The sequence below is a fragment of the Semicossyphus pulcher genome, unplaced genomic scaffold (assembly GCF_022749685.1).
Source record: "Semicossyphus pulcher isolate SPU_LCO1_2020_fin unplaced genomic scaffold, fSemPul1.0.p SCAF_12, whole genome shotgun sequence".
Classification (NCBI taxonomy): Eukaryota; Metazoa; Chordata; class Actinopteri; order Labriformes; family Labridae; genus Semicossyphus; species Semicossyphus pulcher.
Window position 1 is genome coordinate 13424371 of NW_027211626.1, and position 24547 is coordinate 13448917.

Here is a 24547-nt window from a genome sequence, read left to right on the forward strand (position 1 = left end):
TTCATGCATGAAGGTCAGCATACATTTCATGGAAGCTTTTTGACATCCAAATATAGAATAAGTAATTCAAATAGAAATGCACTTACTGAATCTAAAAATGCTGCAAAAACACAGGAAGCACATTCAAGGCTGTTTTGCCTGCTTTTTGATAAATCTTGAATTAAACTTGATCCACCCCTCCTCCTGCCAGTTCTTCTCTGCAACTATGCAAAATTATAGTTTATTGTGGATATTGTAATGTCAATTTAATCAATCTTTACAGCCTTTCAAATTTGTTGGAACTCTCTGTAAAGTGTTTGGACGGATCAATCTGCTTTTTTAAAACATCCAGAATGCTTTTTTAAATTAACTTAAATTGAAAATGTGTTGTTTTGTTCCTTTGACTACACCAGGAGTTATATACTCATGTTAAAAACCTTTTAAGACAGAGTAGTTATATAAAAAGCAATTAGGTGGTTAATTAAGGAATAATTGTGTTGCTTGGTATGTGCTTTCCTTTTGAGATGTGTGTTTGTATTCAGTCAAAGACAAGATAGCAAGTAACAGAAGCTACTTCAGCTTTAATTGTTTTTTCAAAAGTTATAGATCATTGCATACTGGCTTTAGCTTAGACTTTTTAGTCACTACAGCCTGATTCAAACATAAAATTTGTATAACAATGCAACTCTGACCCAATATATTGTATTAGTCAAAAAATGTACAAATTGAATTTTAAAAAAATATTTCAATCTAAAAAATAAACATTGAAACGGGTTATTAGATTGTTTTGGGGGCTTTGAACACACCTCCACAGTAGTGGGAGTGTCTTCTGAGCTTATAGACATGTCAAGATAATTCACCTGCTATTAGCTCCCAAAAAAACTCGTCGGTTTAGTCCATAAAAATTTGAATATTATATTGCTGTATTTTAAACCATCCTATTTAAAACTACAAGTGACTCATTTGAATGAGGTATAACGCTTCAGCTGCGTGTGTCTTTATGGTTGTTTCTGGTCACACCTGGGAATGGAACTTGTCATTTCAAATACTTGTGCGCATGTGCACGGCGTCTTTAGCGTTGCCGTGGAGGGAGCTCCTTCCTTTCAGTCATCACTCTGCTATCTTTGGTGCAGCAGAGCAGCAGCGCGGTGTGAAAGGGCGCTCGAGTGTAGTCAGCGGCAGCGACCCAGCAGAAATGTCGGAAAGTGGGAGTCAGGAACCCGCCGGTGCCGCGGCCCCTCGAAACGGCAGCGGCAGCCCAACAAAACGGGCTCCCATACCGCCCGTAGGCAACAGGGTGACGGTGGTGCTCGGGGCTCAGTGGGGCGACGAGGGGAAAGGAAAAGTTGTGGATCTTCTGGCACAAGACGCGGATATGGTGTGCAGATGTCAGGTTGGTTAGCCCACCGTGCTGCATTCACTTGTAATGCGTCCGGTTAAGCTAGTTACCGGAAACCCTGCAGCCAGGTATTGGTGGCTCACGAGCTACACAATTTAACTACCTCTAACAGCCTAACGGTTTGCTAGCTCACCAACATGTCAGTCGATGTATTAAATCCACTGTTTGCTAATGTCACCTTGAATTCCTGCTAGCTGCCTAGCTCCTCTAACACGTTTAATGATGTTATGAATTGTCTGCTGTCGTGTGCACATGACAAGGAAACATTAGCTGAAGGAACCTTTTGGCTAGCTAAAGGGACCAGGTGCATCACCTCAGGCTGTTTAAGACACGTGCGCTATAGACTGATCGTTTAAGTCATTAGCAGAAGAAGTGGTGTTGGCAGCAGGATTGGGTTGGGAGTCATTAAATGATTACTTTAATTACAGAGCAGAGAGATGATGCTAATATTATACAATGTCAATGTGGTTAATGCAGTTTCCTGCTCGTGATGCCTTCATGGTCTCTTTCCCTGCTGTGGAGAGCCACATCAAAGTTTGTGAAATATTTAGATATTGTAGCTTAATGAGAAAAAAAAGGAAAATCTGTCCTTTTTTATTATATCCTCAACACTGAATATTATCACTTTGCCGGACTCCACTAAGTTTATAAATATTAACGTCTAAATATCACGAAACGTGTTTATCTGTTGTTAAATTGTAGTTAATCTGAATCAGTTCATCTGATTATTGACTTGTATGTGTTTATCCTATTTTTCTTGCAAACTTGTGTTGCCCAGATCCTGCAGGCTGCACTTAGACACATCCATACATACACCATACACTGAACGTACGTACACCACCTTATCATTTCAGACAGGCTGGGAGGGGGACCTGTGAAAAACAAGATTGATAACATACATTCAAGCGTTGATGATAATTATGTCGGGTTGAACATACAGCTTTTAAAGCCAATCTCACAACAGGTTTGAAGGGTTAAAGTGTGTTGTAGTACAGTGGCCCTTAAAGGAATCAATATTTATAGAGATGTGAACGTGTTATTTACCCTCCGTGTTCCAGGACATCAACTGATCATGATGGTTGTTTTATAATATTACACTGGACGTCGTCAGGAGCACGTTCAGCTCCTGGATGGTGCTTTGTGTTGAATTTGCATGCACAGTGGTTTGCAAAACAGGTGGATTGGGGACTCTGAAAGGTCATGACTGTGTGCAGTTTGGTTAAGATCCATGTTCCTTGATCTATCTGAACAGGCGTAGGTGCGGCAGTGAGGGGGGAGGAAATCTAAAAGTTTTAATAAACTTCTTCTGTGATGTCCGAGAGCCACACTTAAACCACGTCTATTAGAAGAAAGCTGAGGGCCCGCCAGCTTGTAGAGGACCTGTCATAATTGTTTAGAGAGTATTTAGTCAACCTGTCTGGACTTGAAATAATGATATGTTTTGGCAATAGTGATTGTCTTGGCAACAAAACATGTGTTAACAACTCAGCTGAGTAGAGCGTAACCGTGTGTTAGCAGCACAACAATGAGGAGTGGAGTACTTCCTACTTTCCTTGAATAGACATCAAACCTTTGCAGCTCTTTGTAGTTTCAGTTGACACTTTTCCAGAGTCAGTAGTGACTGTGTCTTCTGTCTGGGGAGACAATCTGAACTTTACTGAGGCAAAGGAAGTGAAGTGAAAACCCAATGACAAGCTTGCTGTGCATTCCCCTTTCCCTTTGCAATGCTTTTGTACCAGCATTTCTGCACGGTATCAACATCATATTTAAAGGTTTGAGAACGTTTGGCTGTGTGATAGGCTGTTAGATATTCCTATGGGGATAAAAAGTGTCCAATCCTGTAAGTTGTATGTCCAGTTTTTGTTTTCCTATGATGCAATGTAAGCTGTAGATGAAAGAGTCCATTAATTAAAAAGTCCAATGAAGTCCTCTCTTCTTTAATGATATAGACAATCTTTCTAATCCTTCCTGTCCTAGCACAGTGGATATCAGAGGACTATTAGTTGTGGCTGTTGATAACAAGTTGACATAACAAGGATTCCTCTGAGCTTTTGAGCGTCGTGTCTGCAGCCCTGCCATGGCAGGACACGTGTAAAAATAAACCCCTCTCTGGCATTGGTCCTGCACAGCGTCCCCTGCATACATTATGTCGTGTGTGTTTGTGTGTATGTGTGTTGAAATGCTGAGCGGACAGCATTGATCTTTTTATAAAATAAGCCTAGCAAGCAATCTCGCTGGTGTTCCTAGAAGTCGCAGAGGGGGTTACAAGAAAGAAAAGAAGGGTGTGTAGCTGAGGGGGCGTGCTGCCAGGGAAACACGTCTCAGGAGACTGATGGCAGTTGTTACTGTGGAATATCGTATAAACATATCGCGCTTCACAAGGCGAGTGGCTCAGATGAAGTTGCATAAAGCTGTAGCTGTGGAATAATTAAGAATAGTTCACAAAAGATGATTTCATCACCTTTTGTTTTTATGTTTAATTATACATTGCATTGGTAATAAACAGTCTCAAAACATTTCTGCGAATTTCATTCATTACTGCAGTATCAGTGCACTCGCTAGACTGTTGTACAGGGTTCAGCAGCTTGTTTTGCCGCACGTTAATAGATTGAAAATCTTCTATTTGGGTGGTAATCTGAAAAAAGAGGCTCCTTGAACATGTCGACATTTTGAGTCGTAACAATAAATTGATCAATCAAGAATATGGCAGCTGGAGACTGAAGAGAATGTGGTGAGCTCTGTGGGTTAGCCTCATATTCATGTGGTTTACTTAAGAACAAACGCACTTAAAGTTCTTTAGTTAGATAATCTCACAAAACAAACCTGTTTATTGTCTATTTAAAGCTGCCTTAAGGCTCACTGCATCCTTACTCTGGTTGATATCAGAAGCATGCCTGCAAAGACTGAAGGGCTATAAAACAAGCTCAACAAGATCGACTGATGACATTTCCTGTCCGTCAGAGTAACTCTCTGAGGAGCCCCGTCAGGATTACACTGTTGGTTTTGTCAGTAATAGTATTTGTTTGCCAGGACACACAGACAGTGTCATGTAAACATATATGATATCAGCTGGATGCACCTACACCAGGCACAGATTCACTGCCCTTGACATGGTTGCTATTAGGATGTTACCTGAAACCAAGGCTTGGTTTGGCAAACAGAGACTATTGTCTTCTGAGTCCTTTCACTGAACATTTTGACAAATAGAGATTGTGTACATAAGATCTTTAAAGGGTCGGATACACTCTATATGTCATGTACAGAGGAAACACCTGTCTGGCCTAGCTACAGGTCGACTACCAGAAATGACTGACACCTGTGCCTTCAGTATCATGGGTTACAGCACTTGGTTTCTGAACTCACCATGGCATCCGTCTAATCAAAAGAGCACTGCTCCCTGTTACAGTCCTATTCAATGAACGGTCAATATCTTATCGTCATCTTTGACACAAGAAAAGCATCATGTGATTTGTAGTTCTTTAACACATTATTGCTTAAAGCTGGAAAGTACAAAACTATTTTCACAATCAATTTTTAGACTTCAACATTTGCAGTTTCAAGTCTTTCAGTTACATAACTCTAAACTGAAGATCTATGGGTTGTTGACTGGACATTAAAGATTTTTATAGATGTTACTTTGTAAAAGACGGCTATCACTATTTAATGGACAAAACAGTTGATATGAAATAATTGGAAAATTGATAAATAATGATAAAAATAATACATTCAGTGTAGTGGCGGCACCTATGGCGATAAATGGTAATTGCGGGAGCCCAGATATCCAGACAGTGTTGCGTTTGTGACGTCCACGGTTGGCTCCGGTTGTAACTCTTGATTTTCCTCGCTGACGGTCGCTTTCCTTTTCAGACTGTTTGCCTTCATCTGAGTGTCGAGTTTGTTTCTTTTTCTTTGGATTTTCACTTATTATTGAAGTTGTATCTGTCGTCATCCATCTTTTCTTTGTTTGTTCAGCCATAGTAGATTACTGTTTACTCGCTACACACCGGAAAAGCAGCTGCTTAGCTCCGCCTACCCTCTCTGGCAGACCAACCACTGCTGAGTGTCACTAACTGGGCACCGGGTGTCATTTTTTTTTTTTTTTTTTTTTTTTTTTCCGCGAATGTCACACCAAAAAACCCATTCCATAATACTGCAAATGCAAAGGCTTTCAGTGGGCCATAGGCTCAATCACCTTTGTGATTGTGACTTAAAAGACTAGTGTGACCTGATTGGATTTTGAAGGTCAAAATCACTGAGATCTGTCAATGTTTACGGCCATAACTCAAGAATTGATAATGTAATTATAATACAATTTAAAACCAATGTCTAATAAGAAAAAATATGAAGATAATTTATGCCCAAAAAAGATAAACTTCACTGTGACATCATGATGTCCTGGAGATGTCTCATGTCCTTGGTTTAGCTGATCTAATGTCCCTCCTGTTGGCCTACCGATGGCTTTTATTACTTTAATTAATGACCCATTCTTGCTAAGTTCTCCGCGGATCAGCTGATTAGTAAACTCTGAAGACTTCTATTGAAGGTGTAATAGTATCCCCTGTCTGCCCTTTCAAACCAAACCAAAGCATCAAGTGTTGGACCTGTTTTTAACCTTAGGTCAGGGGCAGGGTCACAGGTCCAGATCAGGTAACACATGTTGACTCATTAACACCAACAGTTAACTCAGGTTTTTTAAGGCCAGTACTTTATTTTGAAGGAGCAAACGTGATGTCATTCGCGCCACACCCCTCTGTTTTTTACATTTTCCAGAGTTTGTATTTGTGCGATTTTATTTTTGGCACCCAGACGCACACATCTCACACACTCAATTCCACCATTGTGTTAAGGAAACACTGTTCAACTACTCTAAGAAACCAGAGGAAGAGCTGCCATGCAGTAGATCTTATATATGTATAGAATAGCCCAACATTGTAAGATAACAGTATGGAGAGATGTCAAGAGATAACCATACAAAGCACAGCACAGTAGCAGGTGAGAGCTCACAAATTATGGTTTTCATCATGGGACTAAGAGACCGATCACAGGATGCGTGAGATCCAGAGTTATGTTCAGTGGGGGATGGGATGAATCGTAAAAGCATCTTAAAAAGGAGAGGCATCTACCCCCCATCTGTTCCGCCTCTCCACCTTCAGGGTGCTGCTGTGGCCAGGAATAACCCCATGTGGTCGAAGCACATGCTGGGCTTCATTTACACCCACAGGCCTCAGCAATAGGAACACATCTTCGTCTCAGGGCGGACTGAAGTTGGATTGGTATCTTAAGAAGTGTTGTTCTTTTCACTTCTAATTTCATCATCTATTTTTTTTTATATTTATAAACTGCAGATTATTACCCCTCTGACTGTGAAATGTTAAGCAGAGAGGAGCCGAGCAGGTCAGATTGTGATGTCCTCGTCTCAGGACGCACTGTTCCCTTTCTAGGGCGTCACTTTGGCTTTTTTTCCCCCCTCCATTGTCAGCCCTGTTAAATCATGTACTGGCCTGAATGCGAGGGCTAGATAAACAATCATCAACCATGTATTGTCTGGTTTAATACAGGCCTGTTGGAAACATTGTTTCTTTTGATCCACCAATCAGAGCGGTCGATTGGCTCGCGGCAGCACAGAATTTAGCTTTCTCTGTGGTGTGCGTGTCTTTTTCTGCTGCCGCTGCCAGGATAGTTAAGTGGATTAAACATTGAATCAACAACATATATTCAAGTTAAATATATTATTCTATTCTGGCTTAAGCTAAGGTAGTAAGAGAGGCATTTGCAGGCTGCGGTTTGAAAACATTTACAGTTGGTCCTCTTTTCGGTTCCTCTTTGATGTGTGCTTCTGGCACCGTGGTGCAACTAGAGTCCGATCCCTGAACCCAGCCACTGTTACAGGCGGGCGGCTACACATTCACTGTAGCTTATGATGTCGACAAATGGCTGAAGGCAGTGGCTCAGCAGATGTACCATTAGTATCTTATAAATGTTTCAGGTCTTCTAACAACACTATAGTGATACTGCTAAACTTCAAGTCAAACAGCAGGGCTTGAAAGTGGAATTGTTTTACTCTCTGGTAATCTCTATTTACTTAATCAGTAGGCAGGGACGTGAATTTTAGGGATGGCAAATGTTTTGGTTTCCGTTTGTACAACGCTTGTAGTCATAGTAATGCTGACCAATCACGTAGCCTGCAATCAGTAGGCTGCGGCGTATGCAGGGAAAATAGTAGCAGGTGGAACAACCTCTATAAACAGACATCTGCATGCTAACAGCTAACAATCCGTACTGGATCTAAAATTCAACTTGAGATAAATTCCCTTGACGCTGTGTCACGAAAGCCGTTCAGCGTTCAGATTTCCAGACTTCCTTGAATGCATCAGAAATGATCGATCCGACCTCCGTTCAACAAACGAGCATTTTAAAAGTAGTTTTCTCCTCTTGAGGACACACCTGACAAAGCTTCATTTTTAGTCCTTACAAATCTGCATCATGATGTTGTAATTTCGGCAAAGGTGAGATCTGTTAATTAAAGTAAATCACAAGAAAACGGTTTATTTTTCTGTAAACAATGCAGTCAGCTGAAAAGGAAGTTGTTTATCGCTCACTGCTGGCTGCTACACGTCCGGTGTGTTCACCGTTGTCCCGAGAGGCTATATTGTCTTCAGACTATAGCCAATGGGATCCGAGATTGACTCTCTTTTTTTTTTTTTTTTTTTGTGAATGAAACTTGCCCACCAGTTGAACATATCAGGCAGCTTCATGAGTCAACTTTATGGCCGTTGGCTATGCTAATGATGGATTATTACAAACACGCACCTCTTTTATGTAGAGGTGCTTTTTGTCAGGCTGAAACGAGCAAAGTTTAAAGTTTGATGAGTCACTGAAATAAAAAAGGTTTAGGAAAAGAATGTGGAAATGTTTTCGCCTGAATTGCTTTGATTTGATCGTGCTTGAAAAGACAGGTTAGCTCGTTAAAGGAGGAAACAAAAAACGTATCCTCCGGCTGGATGTTTGTTTAACGTGGGAGTTGTTCGGAGCAGCCAGGACAGGACAGGACATGATCTTGGGTGCAGGGACTAGAACATTGTTAGCATGATCAACAGCACCAACAATTAATGTAATGTGTTGGCACATTCGTCAGCCGGTTTACACTGCTGTGAGACCTTTTCCCCAGCCCTGAGTCTGTAAGCAACAGCACACATACTAACAGACGGTGGCCAGTGGTTTATGTGTGAAGCCTGTTGCTACTCGCTAAACAATTCAGCCTGCCTTCCAGCTCGAACTTTGTTTGTCTCACTGTTTCTGTTCGACTCTCCTCATTGGTCTCTGTCTCTCCTCTGCAGGGCGGCAACAACGCAGGACACACGGTGGTGGTCGACTCGGTTGAGTACGACTTTCACCTCCTCCCCAGCGGCATCATCAACCCCAAGGTCACCGCCTTCATCGGTGTGTAACGCACACAGAAACATTAGAACTACACTCCTGTTATTTGTGCAATCTGCATACTCACTGAAGCACACACACACACACACAATAACACACAGGCTCTCACTCCAAGGCCATCCCGCCTAGCTATTTTCTTGATGAATTGATCGAGCCTCCTTTTAGCCTGAGTGTGATCAGCTTGACTCGGTGCCAGGCTGCAGACCGCATCCACCCCTCTGCAGTAACTTCATTAGCTAATGGTGTGTAACTTTCTTTGAGGCTTTTAACCCTCCACACATGCACTTTAACACGTATGGCTGCATGACGTGTCAATACATAATTAAGTTTCCGCTTTTTTCTTCTTTGACGTGCGAGACATTTGTGTTGTTCTGCACGCTCAGACACTCAGAACGACTCAATGGAAGGCAATGGCAATGTTGCACTTGTCCTACACATCATCCATTTACTTTTATTTTATCGGTTTATTTTGAATATAAAAAAAACAAGACAGATTCCAAATAATGACAAATATTAAAAGAAAACTTAATTGCAGCCTGGACAGTTAATTCTTCATGGACTTATAGGAGGTACATGATTAACCTCAAAGTAGCTTTTATTGAGCTTATCTTGTCAAATCGAAACTTCTCTTCCCAGCAGTAGTTGCTCTGTTCAACATTTCCATAACAAAAACAGATAGCTTTTATGTTTCTCTGTAGACGTGGTCAGAGTGTCTGCTCTTTGAGTTTGAGATCACCGTCTGAGACACATGTGTCGCTGCGGAAGGTGTGAGGATTATTTTTAACGGGACAGCTGGCTGCTCCGGTCATTCAGGGTTGCCATTTTCTTCTCACTGCTGTCCGTTAAAAGCTGCGAAAGGATTATTTCACTGTAATTGAAGACCAAAGGGGAAATGTAACAAGCTTTAGCATCTCTTTCTTGATGATGCAGTTTTTCTGTGCGTGATGATATTTATAGCTGAGCTAGCAGCTTGGCTCTATGGAGGGTCACGTTGGTCCGTCTGCCAGTCCACTTTTTTGGTCCAGACTGAAATATCACATGCTGCATGGATCGTCATAACATTCAGTACAGACGCTCATGGTTCACACTGGATGCATTCTACTGAGTTCGGGGACCCCCCTCTATCGGCACCGTGAGGTTAACCTTTGGTGTTCTGAGAGAAATGGATGTAAGACCTTCAGTGAACCTCTGGATTTGCCTGTAGGGCCACGTACAGGTCAAAAAAACACTAATGCTAACATGCTAAACTTGGGTAGTAAATATGGTAAACATTAGCTGTTTTTACACTGCGGTTCCGTCACAGCGCCGTAATGATAAATGTATGTAAAGCCACCCCAGTGTGTGTTTTTACATTGCTTTCCGGTGTTGTGGAAGCAGCAGGCATGAGCCATTTAAACAAAAAGAGCGAGCTTCACAAACACACATGACGCTCTTCCGCCAAGCTGTTTACACAGACGCCGTTTCGCCTCTGTTACAACCTCCGATGCCGGCTCAGAGGCTGAACGTCTTGGTCCCACCATTCTGCCTCTGTGCTTTTTAACATAAAAGATGAGGCGTAATAATCCTGCCTTGAACTGGCCGTGTAAAAGTGGCTATAGACAATAACTGAAGAGAAAATAAGCAGGAACTAAGCTCAAATAACTTGATAACTCCATCATTTAGTCTTTCCCAAGGACAGTTCTGTACATGTCTCAAATACAGCTATGCTTTTTTGTTTTGGAGAAAAGTTCTTGCCATGCGGTCACTCCTGCATGTCTCTGTGCACAGTGACTCAGCTAAAAAGTTGCACAGATTCGACTCTGGTTCATCTCATCTGATAATTCGTATCATCGACGTGTCAGCCAGCCCTGGAGTTTTGTCTGCTGCAGCTTCTGTCGCAGCTGAATTGTATTGAGTTACTGTCGGGTAGGATTCTGATACTGCTGTTTAGTTTACAGCCCGAGGTTTACAAACATTTATAAGGGAGAGTTGAAGTGGAGGGCGTGAAGGGAGAGACGTGAGGCAAAGCCACTGTGTGAAAGGTGAAAGTGAGTCAGGGTCATAACTCAGATCTGAGCAGAGAGACATGAAAGACATATTTTTAGAATCAGTGAGATTTAAAAAGATATACGTCTTCATATGTTTAGTGTGAATACATTTCCATACATATGCAGTAGTATTTATCTGCGTTTTCAGAGATCTACTTCCTGTTTTCTACGCGCTCCTACATGGTTTACTTTGCAAGAGAAATGTAAGAGGTTGTGAGTTAGGTCAAAGAATAAACAAAGTCCTCCTCCAAATCTCAGTCACATTTTCTTACAAAGATACTGCAGAAGTTTTGCTGTAAAGTTCATTGAGGCATCAGAAACTTTTCATGACTCTTCTGAGGTCTTTCTCTCATTGTTGCTGAAGCCTCCAAACCAACCACTGCTGGTTGATGTAAAACACACCACTAAGCCACCACTAAGCACTTGCTGCACTAGTTTGGCGAGTGCTTAAATGTAGACATTTATATCTGTATGAAAGTCCTTCACACTAGCTTTAAGTATAATATGCTGACACTGAAAGTAAAATCTTAAAGGCAAGACTTTTATTTTTGAAAAGAAAAAGTTTCCTCGCGTGTCCACAGATTTATTTTTATTCTCTTGACCTCAGGCAATGGTGTCGTGATCCACCTTCCAGGCCTGTTTGACGAGGCAGAAAAGAATGAACGCAAAGGAAAAGGTTAGTGACACACACCTGTTTTATACACACAAAATATTACACAGGAATTAATAGAACAGGACCGCAGTTTAATGTGAACGTTTATTGCCGTGTATGTGTAGGTCTAAAAGACTGGGATAAGAGGTTGATCATCTCAGACAGAGCGCATATCGGTGAGTTCTCCAAAACACTAAGCTTGAATCTGTGTGTTTGTATGAATGTTTGAATGAATGCATGCAAAAATGTGTGTGTGGACGTGTGAGCCCTGCTTTCTCTGAGGTGTGTGAGCGTGTGTGTCCCCTCTCTCCCTCCTCCACAGTGTTTGACTTCCACCAAGCAGTGGATGACATTCAGGAACGGCAGAGACAAGATCAAGCAGGCAAGAAGTAAGAAAGCTGCCACGCACGCATACTTGTACTTCTATACTTGTACTTCTATACTTGTGTGGACCCTAATAAAATGCATTCCCCAGCCCTTATTAAACTGCACATCTAACCCCAGGCTAACCCTGGCCTAAATCTTATCCTGACCCGGGGCCGAGTGCACCAGCTGGGTGTACGCCTGGGTGTAAGGTTACATCCAACCTAGAGCTGACAGTTACGACGGACTTTAAATTACGCCCTGTGTACCAGTTAGACTTAAGCCCAGTTTGTGTTGCACCCGGGTGTATCTTTTACGTCTAGGATGGAGCAGGTGTAAGTTCAGAAAGTCAGTCTTAAATCCGCGTTCTGTAAACGTAAAACAGTTCTGATTCTGAAAAGTAACGGTCACAAAACTTAAAAGAAAAACACAGTGGCAGCGCGTCTTGTTTACAGGATGATTAATGAAAGGGCATTAAAACGAGAGGTAGTCATCCCTGATCGGACAGTGAGCCGATCGAGGTTTCGTTTTGACGGACAAGTCCTGTTTGAATTATTTTGAGCTCTCCCCTCGAGCTACAGCACGTGTCAGACAGAAACTCAGCGCTGTCCCCGCCCTGCAGGTGCTGACTGAGCTCAGATTTTATGCCAGAAGGGCCTTTCAAAACACAGACATGATAAATGTACATCGGACAACGTCGAGCTTGATTATTACCTTATTTGCTTTTTTTGTTTGTGTGTGTGTTCAGTTTTGCTGAGAACATTTTTTGGTTCTTCATACAACTCTGAGTTTCCTTATTTCACAATTTGTAAATGTATTTTTCTTTACTGTTGGTTTGTGTTATGCATATCTTCTGAAGGGAGAAGTTAGCGAGTGGAGACGTGTGTTGCTTGGAAACTGTCGCCGCTTTTCAAGTGTTCACGTGGACGCGCATCATAACCGGGTGTAGCCATGACCGGTGTCATTTAGGCTTGGTGCGCTCATGTAAATTCGAAGTTGGACGTAAGGGAAAAGACGTGTTTTTTTTATGCCCAGCTGGTGCACTCGGCTCCTGAACCTTTGAAGACTTTTAAAGTTCGAACCTGCTTATAATTTGACTGACAGACATAGAGTCACAAAGACTGAATACTTGTAAAGGATTCCTTTTAAAGCGACATTGCTTTTAGACTCTTCACAAAGACTCCTGTGTTTCATGTAGCCTTCATTCGGACCATTAATCTCAACAGAGATCCAGTGTACTGCTGTTCAAAGCCGGGTTGTCTTTACAAGATCAGCAACCAAAGCCCCCAAACACCCAGCCAGCTACAGTGTGTGTGACCGAGTGTCGTGTGTGTGTGTGGTTGTGAAAGGCAGGAAAAAACACAGTGCACCAGGGGGCCTTAATGGCACAGTCGTTACAAGCTTTCAGCAGATTGCTGTGAGAGCCTGTTGGATTTCCAGCCTCTGTTGCTGGATGAGTTTTGTTCAGCCTGAAGGAGAAACGGAAAGCTGAAACTTTCTGTCCTGTAGTTTCACTCAGCTAAAACCATAAAAGAGAAGAGGATAATGTTTGGATATAGTTAAAGAGTATGTGAAACCAAGTCATTCCAGTCAGCCAGTTAGTTAATGTATGACTAAGCCCTTTGTTGGAGTAGTCACAGAAACAGCGACGCATACAAGAACAGGTGTAGAATTTCTCCTGTTAAATAGCATTAACAACAGGAAGCAGCAGCTCTTATTAATTGAAGTCTGAGGAATATTTGTACTTACTTAACTATTTCCATTTTACACTTTACTATATTTTTACTCCTTTACATTTAAGTCGGAATATTGTTCCTTTTTCTTTACCCTTTGTCTGACAGATTGGACATAAAAATGCACGATAAGCTTTGCATATGCACAAAAAGGCAGTGTTTGAGTTGTTTGCAAGTGATTCTACTAAAGAGCAATTACCCCTCTAAACTTCTCAGACAGTTTCATTTAAAGAGGGGGTATTATGCTGTTTCACATTTAAGTTATATATACAATTTTACAATGTTGGATGTCCAGACTAAACGTGGGTGAAGTTTCAAATCTGTAGGTAAAAGTATGTTGGAGTTATCCCCAGGCTTCTCAGCTCAGTCTGCAGGCTGCTGTTAACACCAGGTTTCACAGTTTTTTCTACACGCTGCACTTGGTGACGTCACAAAATTCGGAAAACTGGCCAATTAGAACAAAGCTGGCTTGTAGAGGCGGAGGTTTTCTTAAAGGGACAGAGCTGACTGAGTTGTTTCAGACCAAGGCTGCATGAGGGCCTGCACAGAGCACCAGTATGTTTTTTAACTGTAAATTAAGCTAAGCTACTCCACAGGTATCACAAAGTGAAATATGAAGCTTGAAATTAGCATAATACCCCCCCTTTTAAGTAACTGTTTATTCAGTTATCCAATATCTCAAGAAGAGGAAAAAAAAATTTCTCTTCTACCCCATCAATCATTAAGTAGAAAGCTAGCTGTAACTGGACCAGCTACAACAGGAAAATGCTACTTGTGCATCTATGCATGTTTTATACCACATAATTATATCATATACTGTTGATATCATCATATAAAAGTGATCTGAGTCCTTCACTGACAACAAACCCCAAAATAATGCTAAGTTTTCTCTCTTGCACTGGCCGCATGTTTTTTGGATAAGGCATATTTTACGTAGGCTGGTGCTGATGGTGAAAGTCAATAACCAAACAGGATCTTTGGTTTTTTTCTTTCTTCAGTTTGCAAACAGTTTGCAGAGGCAAACATCCCTTTCAATAGTCCGAGTTACAGCTGGTACATATTGAATGTGTCAATGGTTAACTAGTTAAACATTTAATTTGAGCTGACCTTCTGTGATCCTCTGTCGTGTGTAGAAAGTTTCAAATGATCAACCTTTTAATGACCTTTAGTGTCTCCTCAAGTTTATTAGATGCAGAAATTGACACAATGAAAGTTACAAGGTATGAAGGTGTTCAGAGTTTTATGAAGTAATGAACTTTGAAACTGTACAAAGCCGCGTTCTCATTTGAGATCACATGCTAATGCTTCTTCTGTCTTTTTTCCTCTCCCTCCTCTCTTGGCCCCGCCCAGCCTCGGGACAACAAAGAAGGGGATTGGCCCGGTGTACTCAGCCAAGGCAGCACGCAGCGGTCTCAGGATATGTGACCTGTTGGCTGACTTCAATAAGTTCTCTGACAGGTCTGTGCCAACAGTACAGCTTTAAATCTCTGTCTGGAGCTTTGATGGAATCTGGATTTAAGTATGTTTGCCCTCAAAAGACCGCTTAATGATGAGTTTTAATTAGAGTCTGCAATGATGGCAGAACAAAGAAACCTAACCTGCATTTTAAGCACACACACCTAGCTTCTATTTTATTGCCTGTTTCGACTACAGCAGACTTTTTCCAGGGAACATTTTCAAGAACTTTAGCCGCATATTGACCAGGAGGTCTAAGTAAGCTATCAGACTGAGACGAACAGCCCTGGATTCATACAATGCTAAAGGCTGCATTTGTGGGGTACTTGAGAGACTTGGAACACAATCCAGGAAGTCCAGTTTGAGTAACAGATCCTTATGTTTTGGTGATCTTCAATGTTTTGTGAACAGCAGAAATACAGCACTGACTTCACAAAGTGACAGTGAATTGAAATTGAACTTCCTTGCAATGCTTCTGTTGTGTGACCGGACTGGCATGAATCAGATAAATAAAGAGGTCTGATGTTTGTCTAAGCGCGACCTAAATCTGGTTCCTGGATGTAGTGTTTCCCACGCCAAGAAATGCTCGGCCCAAATGCTATTGTCTCAAACCATCATGTTGGAACTTCACTGACTGGTTAAACCAGACAGAGTTTGAGTGCATTAGCCTTCATGCTCATTTAGCAACTAAATAGAAGCAGAATATAAATCATGTCATCTACTTTAAAATAAGCGTATTCCATTATCGACCTGGTTTGCTTGTTCTTAAGTATAAGATAAAATTTTCGACGTAAAACAGCAGCAAAGAAACAACAAAAAGTGCAGAATATAATCAAACAAAGAAAAAACAGAGAAAACTTGACATGGTATTTGTCCATCTTTTAGCAGTTGAGTTAGTGTTGTAGTCAAGATCACACTAACCGAGACAGTCATGTCTGAGACCAGAGTGTACTGAGACCAAGACAAGACCAAGACATCAAGGGGCCGAGACCGAGTCAAGACCAAGACTGTATATATAAATGAAAAATCATCGAGTGTGAGCAAAATTCAAGGCTTGTCTCTTTTTTTTTTGTTCTAAGATTATTTTTTTGGCCTTTTGGCTTTATTTACAGGACAGCTGAAGATAGACAGGAAATGTTGGGAGTAGAGAGTGGGGTATGACATGCACCAAATGATCGGCAGACCGGGGGTCGAACTTGCGATCAGTGCGACGAGGACTGTAGCCCCTGTACATGGGGCGCCTGCTCTACCGACTTAGCTAAACAGCACCCCTTGTCTCTTTTTTTTAATTGAAGTTTGCCTTGAAATAAATGTGTCATCAACAAAGTCTGACCATTTCCACTTATATGTTTTCTAAGTAAGCTTTTCAACACACCTTTTTATAGATTTCCAAAGTAAAACAATCAGTGACCTAACAGCAGGAGTTTCATTCATACATCGCAGCCCTATCTGTGAGCTGTGCACTGCAGAATTTGCACACTCCCATGCGAGGGCGTAGATTTCCTTGTAACTTTGGTGGGGACAACAATTTTTAAAATGTATTTCATTTTAATTTTTTCTAGCAAGATTTGAAATATGATTATTCGTGTCATTTTACCGATCTCGAGGACTACAACATGTTGAGATATAAATTCGTCCACCACAAAAGAAAACGTAGAAAGCTCGAGGAATAAAAACAGCAACGGGTGAGAGCTGCTGTAACAGGCTGCCTTTGAATTGCCAATGAATCTTTCTTTACAATGTAATAACATGATTGAGGATGGTGCCATATGAGCCCTGGTGGTGGATTGAATTAAACAAACCAGATCAATGTTTTCCTGTCCACAGGTATAAAGTATTGGCCCAGCAGTACAAGGCGACATACCCCACTCTGGAGATCGACATAGAGGGAGAGCTGGTCAAATTAAAGGTAGTAAGAATTAAACATTGAGATGTTTCTAGAAACATCATATTGTTCTCTTTGCAGTAACATTCTGACTTTCAGGACTACGTGGAGCGGATCAAGCCCATGGTGAGAGACGGCGTGCACTACATGTACGAGGCTCTTCACGGCCCTCCGAAGACGATCCTGGTGGAAGGAGCCAACGCGGCGCTGCTGGACATAGACTTTGGTCAGTACATCGCTGTGTGTGCGAGTGTGAGCGCGCATGTGCATCGCGATTATGCACGCCTTACTCTTAACTAGTTTGATTCTGTATATTTTGTCCTTTTGAAAATCAGTGCTTTGTGCTAACCTGTACTCTAATAATAAATGTCATCTCTAACTGCCAAGCACTGTTGAGTGCATTTACAGTGACCCAGTGAAGTTGCCCTGAGACACTTAAGCTTTGTGATGCTCTTTACAAAAGCCTGCTTGGAGCTCAGACTAGGGACGACGGTAAGTTTACTAACTACTAAGGTGCCCTGGCATCCAAGCTTGACGTGCACGCTCACAGTTAAACCACCTTAATGCCACCTGACTGCATGAGCACGAAGGCATCCTGTCAGTCAGTCGATCACAGTCACAGAATAATTATCAGATCTGGAAATATTCTCCAAAGGTTGATGTTTAAAAGCATGACTCTCATATTTTTCCTTTCAGATAATGACACCACTCACATGCTTATCTTATAGATGTAATAGTATAATGTAGTAGCACTGCAGGCCTGTCGTTGCTGAGAGCAGCGACGGCATTGAGCGGATTAAATGACACTTGTTGGTTATGATCTAAACACCATGCGTCACTGTTGTAGTATCAGGGCACAGTGTCCTGCTCACTGATACTGTAGGCAAACAACAGTCACAGTAGCATTAAGCCATAACATTATATGCGTCATATCAAACATTAAGGGCAGCAAGAACACTTTGACAGGACACAAGACTGCTTGTGGACACACTGTAGACATTGTCCTTGTTCGATTACACAACAGTCTCTATGAACCCTCGGCATGTGGGCAGCATCCAGGCGTAAAAACTTAACCCTTGTTAGAATGTTAAATAGTCGAAACACAATTTCTAAAGCACACAATTTTTTAAATATCTGACGAGGAGCTGATTTATTCTGCATGTCAGTCTTTAAGTGGTTATCACCTCAGGGATGTCCTAGAGGAGGGTTTGCCCAAAGACACACCTGTGAAACTGCTTCATTGCGTCTTTTGTTCCGTTTCAGTGACCCATAGACGCGGTTCTTTCCTTTCAGGCAGCAGGTTATTCAGAAAGCCTCAAGCCAAAGATCTGTCACAGATTGTTTTCAACTCCATGAGTGAATGTGCAGGTTTGCATGAGCCAGTGGGCTTGGCCAAAGTTATGAGGTTTGGTGTCCAATGATTGAAGAATGAAGCAGGTACAGGCTGGACGAGTCAGCCGGCTGTATCAGGACGTGTGCTAAAACAGACACATCCGCTTTGTCAACACAGCGCCTTGTCGAGAAAACTCACCCTCACCTTGTTTAGCCCACGTCATTTCAGGTGCAGTGGGGAAAAAAAAGATAAAATATAAAGATGAATGTCAGAATCAGAAATACTTGATTTATACCCGAGGGGAAATTTGTGCGTTGCAGTTGCTCAGAATAGAAGAATGAAGAAATAAGGAAACATAAAGAGAGTAAAAATATGTAAATATGTTGATTATATATCCATCCATTATCTCTACCGCTTATCCTGTTCAAGGTCGCGGGGGGATGGAGCCTATCCCAGCTTTCATTGGGCGAGAGGCGGGGTACACCTGCAGGGCTAATTATACTGTGAATTATATACTGTGAATGTATTTAAAGGAGGACAAGGGCCCTACATTTCTCTAGATCACTGACCTGAAAGAGTTACCTGGGGGTCACAGAGGGATATGTTTCAGGTGAAGGAAACGGGTGTTGTCCAGGGTTAGCTGTTGGTACAATTCAAACAGAGTAATACTAATAGCTAACTTAGCATACTTTTAATGGTGCTGATTTGACGCACAAAAAGAGTCAGATTTTTTTTAAACCTGTGCTTGACACAAATCTCTCAGTTTCCCCTCCTCATGTCGTTGCAGGGACGTACCCGTTTGTGACATCGTCCAACTGCACGGTGGGCGGCGTGTGCACGGGTCTCGGCATGCCGCCTCAGAACGTGGGAGAGGTCTACGGGGTCGTGAAGGCATACACCACCAGAGTGGGCATCGGAGCTTTCCCGTCAGAGCAGAGCAATGTAAGAGCTCACATGCAGTCACAAACACACCCACACCTGTACTGTGTGTTGTCATTAGATAAATAATGAAAAAACTTTATAATGACTTATATATGTTCGGAGGAAGCTGATCAAGGCTACCTTTGCTTTCAAACAGCACCACCCAGAGGACATTTTCCTACACTGCCACCAACGACCAGCTGTAGTGACTTCATGTAACTGTTTGTGTTTATCTTGTAATCTTTTAGGATATTGGAGAGCTGCTTCAGACTCGGGGGAAGGAGGTGGGCGTGACCACGGGCAGGAAGAGGCGATGTGGTTGGCTGGATCTGGTGCTCATCAAATATGCACACATGATTAATGGCTTCACCGCGTGAGTTCAGCTTCTGATTGCATTGTTTTGTCTAGTTTAATAAGTAAAGTTCCCTGAAGTTTTCGTGTTTACAGCAGGGTGAAAAGGTCTTTTTTGTTGTATTAATTTTTTAATTGTAACGTACCAGTGTTGTTTTTGGCCGTAAGTTGGTTAGCTTAGCGACATGAATTCAGTTAGAAGCTCTGCTGTCTGTTGCTGCACACTTTGATCACCTCCCTGCCCCCTTTGTCCCCTCCCAGTATAGCACTCACCAAACTGGACATACTTGACGTGTTCGCAGAGATCAAAGTGGGCGTAGCGTACAAAGTCGACAACCAAACTATACCTCACTTTCCAGGTGAGTCAGAACGTCTTCTCGAGCATAATCACTGTAAAAGAGCGATCTTGTTAAACAGCTCTTTCTTACTATACTCCATGTTTTGCTCAGCATACAGGTAGATGTGATAAGAGGTAGAGTAAATGTAAACAGCAGTGTGGGTCACTGGCCCGTCTCCAGCTTTTCCTCGTCTTCCAGTCTGTGTGATTATTTATAGACACTCCATTTCGAGGTAGACACATATTGATCTGTTGTCATAGCTGTTTGATTGCTGTCTCCTGTGAAGCCGACGGTGTAATATTACCTCCTCTTACAACCCCGTCTCATTGATTCTGCGCCAGCCAATCAGGAGGTGTTGCAGCGCGTCGAGGTCCAGTATGAGACGCTGCCGGGCTGGAAAAGCGACACCTCGGCTGCAAGAAGCTTTGAGGAGCTGCCAGAGAACGCCCAGAAATATGTCCGCTTTGTTGAGGAGCATTTGGGAGTGCCTGGTATGACCCCACATGAACACACACACAGTCTCACAGAAGATACAGAAAAAGGAATAAAAGACACGGTCTGTTTTGGGGGTATTCTAGAAGCAAACAAGGTTTTTTTTATAGCTACAGTAAAGCTGATTGCTGCGAGGGTGGCGGCTGTTCTGGCGATCATGATGGCACATGTCTGTGACGAAGCTTTAGCTAGATTATGGCGTCATCGTCTGGGTAAAATACAATAACACAAATGCATGCCTCTCTCTGCATTTTATACTGGTATATTGGTCCCTTGGGCTGCATCCCATATACAACCCCAGACAGAGGTTGTGGGTTTAGGAATGTGTCCAAAGCACCAGTGTAGTGATTTGTGAGCTGGAATGAAAATAACTCTCTCCTGTGTGGATCAGGCACAAGCTTGAAATTGCAAATGTACTCAGAAAGCTGCTTTCTTAAACTCAAAACCTACTTGTACACTTGTACAACCTGAAGTAAATGTATTAAAATTTTAAAAATCAAATGTAGGTATTAATGTCTAAGTCATAAAGAAGCTGATTTGTAGAAAGCCCTCTGCTGGACCACGAGGCAAACTACATCAGTCTGTTGTCCTTGCAGACTTAAAATGTTCTGTTCAAACATGTGATTGCACCAAGATTATTTAATATCTTTCCAATATTTAAATATTTAAAAGGTACAATTTCCAATAAGCATTGGGGGCCCTAATGTGAACAGGAAATCAGGTTTATAATTGTCTTTTTACAAGAAAGCATTTTTAAGAAGAAAAGGTTGTTTCAGGTGATGAATGATGTTTTTATTTGACACATTTGCCTCTGTTTTCTTGAGATAATGACCTAAACTGACCTGCAATCAAGGGAAAACTTGAGAGCTTTTATTTGCTATTAAAACAATTATTGAAAACACTTTGACAGCAAAGCAAGTGGGGTGACGGGAGAGACAGGCACAAGGAGTGTTGTGCAAACTCACACTTAAAAAGAGCTAGCTAAAATCAGTCCAAAAAATGAACTAGTTCACATTCATTTATTTGTTTGTTTTTTTAAGCTACACCGAGCTACTCTTCTTCAGTAGAGCCTCCTCTGCTTCCATCCCTAGCTCTCTATCATTATATATGATTTCTTGTAGTCGTCATTCACTCGCAGATATTTCCCAAGACTGGCCGGATGATTCAACTTTATGTGTAGTTTCAAAGTCGTACCCAGCGGGCACAATTTGCAGTAACAAAAATCGATTTTTCCTTTTGGAACCTGTCCTGATTTTTGCTTCAAATGTTCATAAGAACTGGCTTCAGCAGAACCGGTAGCTGAATTGTCTGAATAGCTAGCCGCAGTAGTCATGCGCACGCTGGATGCATGTGTCGGTACCACTTGGAACACTCACGTTGCAAATTGATTCGTTCAGTTCACCTTTCACCAGAAATGTTCACGCTCTTTTAGCGCATTTATGCACAACACTGGGTACAAGGAGTGATACTTTGACATTTAAATCTATAATATCCGCATAAAACCAAACCTGAAACAGAATCAAAGCACCTCCTAGAAGTTTGAAGTCTCATCTGCTGAACATTTTAAAACTACACATCCGTGCAAAGCTCTGGATCATCAGCTTCTTCTATTACTAATACAGTTAGAGTATGCCATAATACTAATTAAATGCTGTACTAGCACTAACCATTTCTTCTGTTTCCTCCAGTCAAATGGATCGGAGTGGGCAAGTCTCGGGAGTCCATGATCCAGATGTTCTAGACTGTGGGCGGAGAAGCAAAGAGGATTCACTGCAGCGAATTAACTGTACCCATCATCCCCTCCCTACCACACACACAGCCTACCTACCTGTCTCAAATTTCCGACTGAGACGTGACCACCATAACTGTTCTCAGTGCTTACTATCATGTCATCAGACTGTCCCATGTTACAGACCGGACCTCTATGGATCAGACTCGCATCAGACTGACCCCCTGTATGAATGTTTCCCAGCGTCTCCGTCTGGATTTTTAACACTTTTAAACTTCGAATAACAGCTCCAAGGTCAACCGCTTCTTAAATTTGTTCCTGTTTTTATCGTAGCGTTTAAGACATGCAACACACTCGGCAACACCAGCTGCCGTCAGGTCTGAGAGAGGACATGAGGAAACGGACTCAACCCACACACACACACACGCAAACACACAAACACACAGTAACACGGGGTCATTGCCCGGAGGAACTGTACACAGATAATTGATTGGTCAAACTTTGTTCACGTGTATTATTGTTCATCTATTCTGTGTTTTAAATGCGCTGATCAAGTCTGGTGTAAATCGGTTTAAAAAAGTTTTAACCTCTGCACTTTAGATGCTTTGGACTATCTGTTCTACGTTTTCTTCTGCCAGGGTTTACATCGCATCCTGACACGATAAAGGGATACTTTAATATGTGTTATGTGTCTTTTTGTCTTTGTTTTGTCGACATCAGACGAGCAGTTGGAGTATAAACTTCTTATATTTCCTTTTCATTCATCCAAAAAAAAAAAAAAAACAGTTTACATTTCTTGTAGCGTGTGACTACTCCTAGTGCAGGCTGTCGATGCAACTTTGGCACCCATCCACCCGTACTGTGAGAAGGCAGATTTAAGCAGGTGAGTTTAATACAACAACATTCTGTTTAAGTGTAGAGAAAGGCAACAGTGACCTCTTATAAACAAAGAAAAGTATAAACAAGTATTCATAAGACAGCTGTTAATCTGACAGTCATCTTTTACCGTCTAAATACAAAGGTAGTACTAAACAATCATAATAAGCCAATCAGAGCTTCCTGCTGGTCTGATGTCAAAACTGTGTTTAATGCTGAGTTCATGCAATGTAGGCAAAATGGGAAGAAGTGGAAAACCTTCCTTCAGGGCGCCAAAGTCCCCAGTTCCAATGATGGAGTCAAAGTAATTCAAAGAGTATACCATGTGCGACTGTGCCCTAACCATAAGACCATGTAGTCTTATACTTAAAGGCCTTAAATAGCTACTCTTACAGTGTTGCTTTTTTGGAGCGTTAACAAATGAAACCATACCGTAAATATGAACCTGTATGTAGCTCCTTTTTGAATTTGTTGGAATTAGTTTCTATTGGCTTTTATTGAGATGTCACTACCAGCAATGGTGGCTTTCAAGCCTTTAACGTTTAACAAATCACAGCCAGGGGGCTGACGTATGCTGTTTTTAACTGCTGTTGGTCATTTAGGAAGTAGCAATATCACATGAAAGCGTTATTATTCATATATAAAAATAATTTATCTGCAGGCTGCATATGGTCCTCATAGATATGGGTATTTTGTTTAACCGGAACTCCAGTTAGTTCTGCTCTTTCACAAAGTTGTTGGACAAACAAGTTGAATTACTTTGTGTGAACCTGAAGGAAGTTGACAAACAAAACAAACAACTCTTGGTAGAGTTGAACAAGTTTTTGTGGGGAAAAAATGCTTCTTTAGGTTTTTTTAAAATGACCACAAAATGTTTTTAAAGTATACTACTTGTCTTCAGTCATCACATTACTGCAGCATTACTTCCAAATGCACTTGAATGTGTTTTTGTATTTGATGTCACCTATTGGAAACTCGACCTGTCATGCAGTGGCAGCAACACAGTAACACATTACAAACAATGAAGTCTAAACACGATGACATGAATGGGTTTGATAAATTGATTTAGTATTCATTATTTTAGATGAAGCAGTGATTTATCATGTTGACTTTACCGGGAAGCATTTAGTAAAAAGATGAATATCGATGATATAAAATAGTATCTGATCCACTTTCTTTTTGCTGACGTAAGCATGACCACCCAGTCAGAAACATCTTTCTCAGGACTTTGATTAAAGAGGGACTCTGAAACTCGATCAAACCCATGGTAAGTCTCACCCACTGTCAAGTTATACACTGTATGTGAGGGGGGGATGAATTCCTGAAAAGCTGTTTTCATTGATTAAAAAAGAATTCTCATACTATCATACTATTTACTGATTTATTGACACAGTTTGTCTTTTCTGTATCTTGTCTCTTTTGCAGCTTTATACTGTACGTTTATCCCTTAACTTGCTCAAACTGACAACTTAATCTGAAGCCCCTTACTCCACCTGCAAGTCTGCAGAGATTTTTTTTACTTGATTCTGAACTTTACTTCCCTCTCCTTCCCTCACTTTAAAGGTATAATAAGTCGG

General features: G+C 41.6%; 1 protein-coding gene across 1 annotated transcript; it reads left to right on the forward strand.

The window, feature by feature from the left end:
- Window positions 1-1137: 1137 nt before the first annotated feature.
- On the forward strand, window positions 1138-24314 carry adss2 (adenylosuccinate synthase 2). Its single transcript, XM_069658595.1, has 13 exons — window positions 1138-1372; window positions 8716-8818; window positions 11450-11518; window positions 11620-11670; window positions 11817-11883; window positions 14941-15048; window positions 16873-16954; window positions 17030-17156; window positions 19051-19205; window positions 19433-19557; window positions 19797-19894; window positions 20215-20364; window positions 22054-24314. Exons 1-13 carry the CDS (start codon window positions 1175-1177, stop codon window positions 22104-22106), a joined length of 1386 nt encoding a protein of 461 aa, XP_069514696.1. The 5' UTR covers window positions 1138-1174; the 3' UTR covers window positions 22107-24314.
- The last annotated feature ends 233 nt before the right edge of the window (window positions 24315-24547 follow it).